The sequence below is a fragment of the Frankliniella occidentalis genome, unplaced genomic scaffold, assembly GCF_000697945.3.
Source record: "Frankliniella occidentalis isolate FOCC.00 unplaced genomic scaffold, Focc_3.1 Scaffold4479, whole genome shotgun sequence".
NCBI classification, from domain to species: Eukaryota; Metazoa; Arthropoda; class Insecta; order Thysanoptera; family Thripidae; genus Frankliniella; species Frankliniella occidentalis.
The window spans coordinates 1-1,998 of NW_026271525.1; the positions used below are offsets into that span (position 1 = coordinate 1).

Consider the following 1,998-nt stretch of genomic DNA (forward strand, 5'->3'; position numbering starts at 1 on the left):
AATAATTTTAAATGTTTCTCATCAGAAATTTCTAATAAATTTTATTTACAGAGCGCCACAAACTGAACAATGAAGCTCGTGCACTTGCAAGGCAAAATGAAGAGCTTCGTAGACTTTTGAACAGCTATATGAAAAGCAAAGTATGTTTCTTGAGTGAAAGACTTGTTACCTTTCTACAGGGTGTATTGTTATGCTTATCTTATTTCCTGTTCCAGCAGTCTGGTTTAAGACAAGAGACAACATTGCCACCTTTGTTCAACAAGAAGGTTGTTGAAAATAATGTTTAAATTCAATGTTTCTTCTTGGATCTTTTCTTATGTTCTAATTAAGTAGCCTTTCCTCTTCTCCCCCATTTTAAGTGTAGTTTGGTAATTTTTGGACTTTATATTTCAGTCTTTTTTATCACATACAACTTCTTTATGTTTTTGCACAGTCTTCCTTTTTTGCACTAAGAGGTTTCATCTCTTTTTCTTGATCTGAATTCTCAAGTTCAGGGTTATTCCATGGTTGCACCTCAGAGTCTGCCAAGATCACATAAAGAAGTCCAGCTCCAATGGACATCAGCCCACTAATCAGGAAAACTTTTTTCCATTGTTCGGTTGATTGCTATCAAATTGCATACAAGGAGTTATATGTAAATTTGAATGTAAATCTCAATAGGGAAGTGAAAATTTTGTGTGTACTCACGTTTCCTAGAGTCAGCTGACCGACTATGTACGGCGAGATGAAACCTGGCATGGCCGTAATACAGGCACATATCCCCAGAACTATACCTACACAACGTAAAATACGGATCAGATATTTCAAAAAGTCGCCGAAAGCCGATGAAGGTTCACGCTGGTGGCGATGCTTAGTGCGCGCACTCACTCGCGAAGTTTGGACTGATGTCTACAACGCTGGCCAGTGGACCGGTGGACACCGCGCCATGGAGGCCGGTGGCGAGCGTCAGGCAGATGACGGCAGACATGGCGTTGCACCCTGACCACGCCAGGCCGAGCACGAAGAGACCCATGCCGATGTCACCTGTACCCGAGGGAACGTCACATGAAGTCTGTCGGCTCGAACACTCGACTACCACACAGCCTCACGTACAAATGGCGGTTGCAGTCTTCCGCAGGGTGGTCCTCGAGATGACGCCCTTCTGGAGGAGGTTGTCGCCGACCTGCGAGACGAGTGTGGCGATGGCGCTCCGGCACAGGTGTGGCACCCCGGACAGCAAACCGGACTAGAAGAGCGTGGGCACACACAGCAGAAAAGAAAAAAAGATGTCGGCGCCTGTGTGGCAGGCAACCCAACGTACTCGGTGAACGCCTTCGAGGTAGGCACTCCCGCCAAGCACGCGTGCTTAACAGAACTGCCTACCCGACAGGCGCTCCGCGCCCCCCGCTCACCATGCCGGCGCCCCAGTGGTGCACGTTGCTGAAGTAGGTCGGGGCCTGCGTGAGCAGGGTGAAGAGCGCCCAGATGCCGCCCCACTGCGCCACCACGTTGATCCACATGGGTCCGGACAGCAGCATTCTGCGCCATGGGGTGCGCTGCGTCTGCCGAGGAGGAGGAGGAGGAGGAGGACGGCGTCAACCAACCCGCGCAGCGTGTCGTCCGGCCTTCCCCTCATTCGCACGGGACGTACCCTGGAGTCGCTCACGAGGTTCCCGATGGCCTTCTCGATGGCGCGCCGCTCCTCGGGTGCGATGCGGGGGTGCTTGGCCGGCGAGTCGTAGACGAGCAGGAGCCAGGCGGCGAGCCACAGGGCCGTGAGCAGGGCGCTGCCGTAGAACACGGTGGGCCAGCCCATGGTCTGCACGAGCGCGCCGCACAGCGGGAAGGTGAGGGCCGCGCCCACCGAGCTGCCTGGACGGACACGGCATTGCATTGAATCAAAAGCTCAAGCGCTGCCCTACCAGAGGGGTACTTCACCATTAATTAAAGCGTATGCCAATTTTTCTATTTTTCCTTGTTTATCTATTTTCCTTCATTTTCCTTTATTTTCCCCCCAGT

General features: G+C 51.7%; 1 protein-coding gene across 1 annotated transcript; it reads right to left on the minus strand.

Annotated features, from left to right (window-relative positions):
* Positions 1-1,992, minus strand: LOC113208397 (vesicular glutamate transporter 2-like). The gene is made up of 6 exons (XM_052276804.1): positions 1,631-1,992; positions 1,392-1,541; positions 1,093-1,225; positions 868-1,023; positions 688-773; positions 1-606 (listed from the first exon to the last, which is right to left on the minus strand). Exons 1-6 carry the CDS (start codon positions 1,871-1,873, stop codon positions 418-420), a joined length of 957 nt encoding a protein of 318 aa, XP_052132764.1. The 5' UTR covers positions 1,874-1,992; the 3' UTR covers positions 1-417.
* Positions 1,993-1,998: the final 6 nt, after the last annotated feature.

Coding starts and splice junctions, on each gene's coding strand:
- LOC113208397 (XM_052276804.1), bottom strand. CDS start 1,873: ATGCAATGCCGTGTCCGTCCAGGCAGCTCGGTGGGCGCGGCCCTCACC. Junction 1,226..1,391: donor ACCACTGGGGCGCCGGCATG/GTGAGCGGGGGG, acceptor ACGCTCTTCTAG/TCCGGTTTGCTGTCCGGGGT. Junction 1,024..1,092: donor GAAGACTGCAACCGCCATTT/GTACGTGAGGCT, acceptor CCTCGGGTACAG/GTGACATCGGCATGGGTCTC.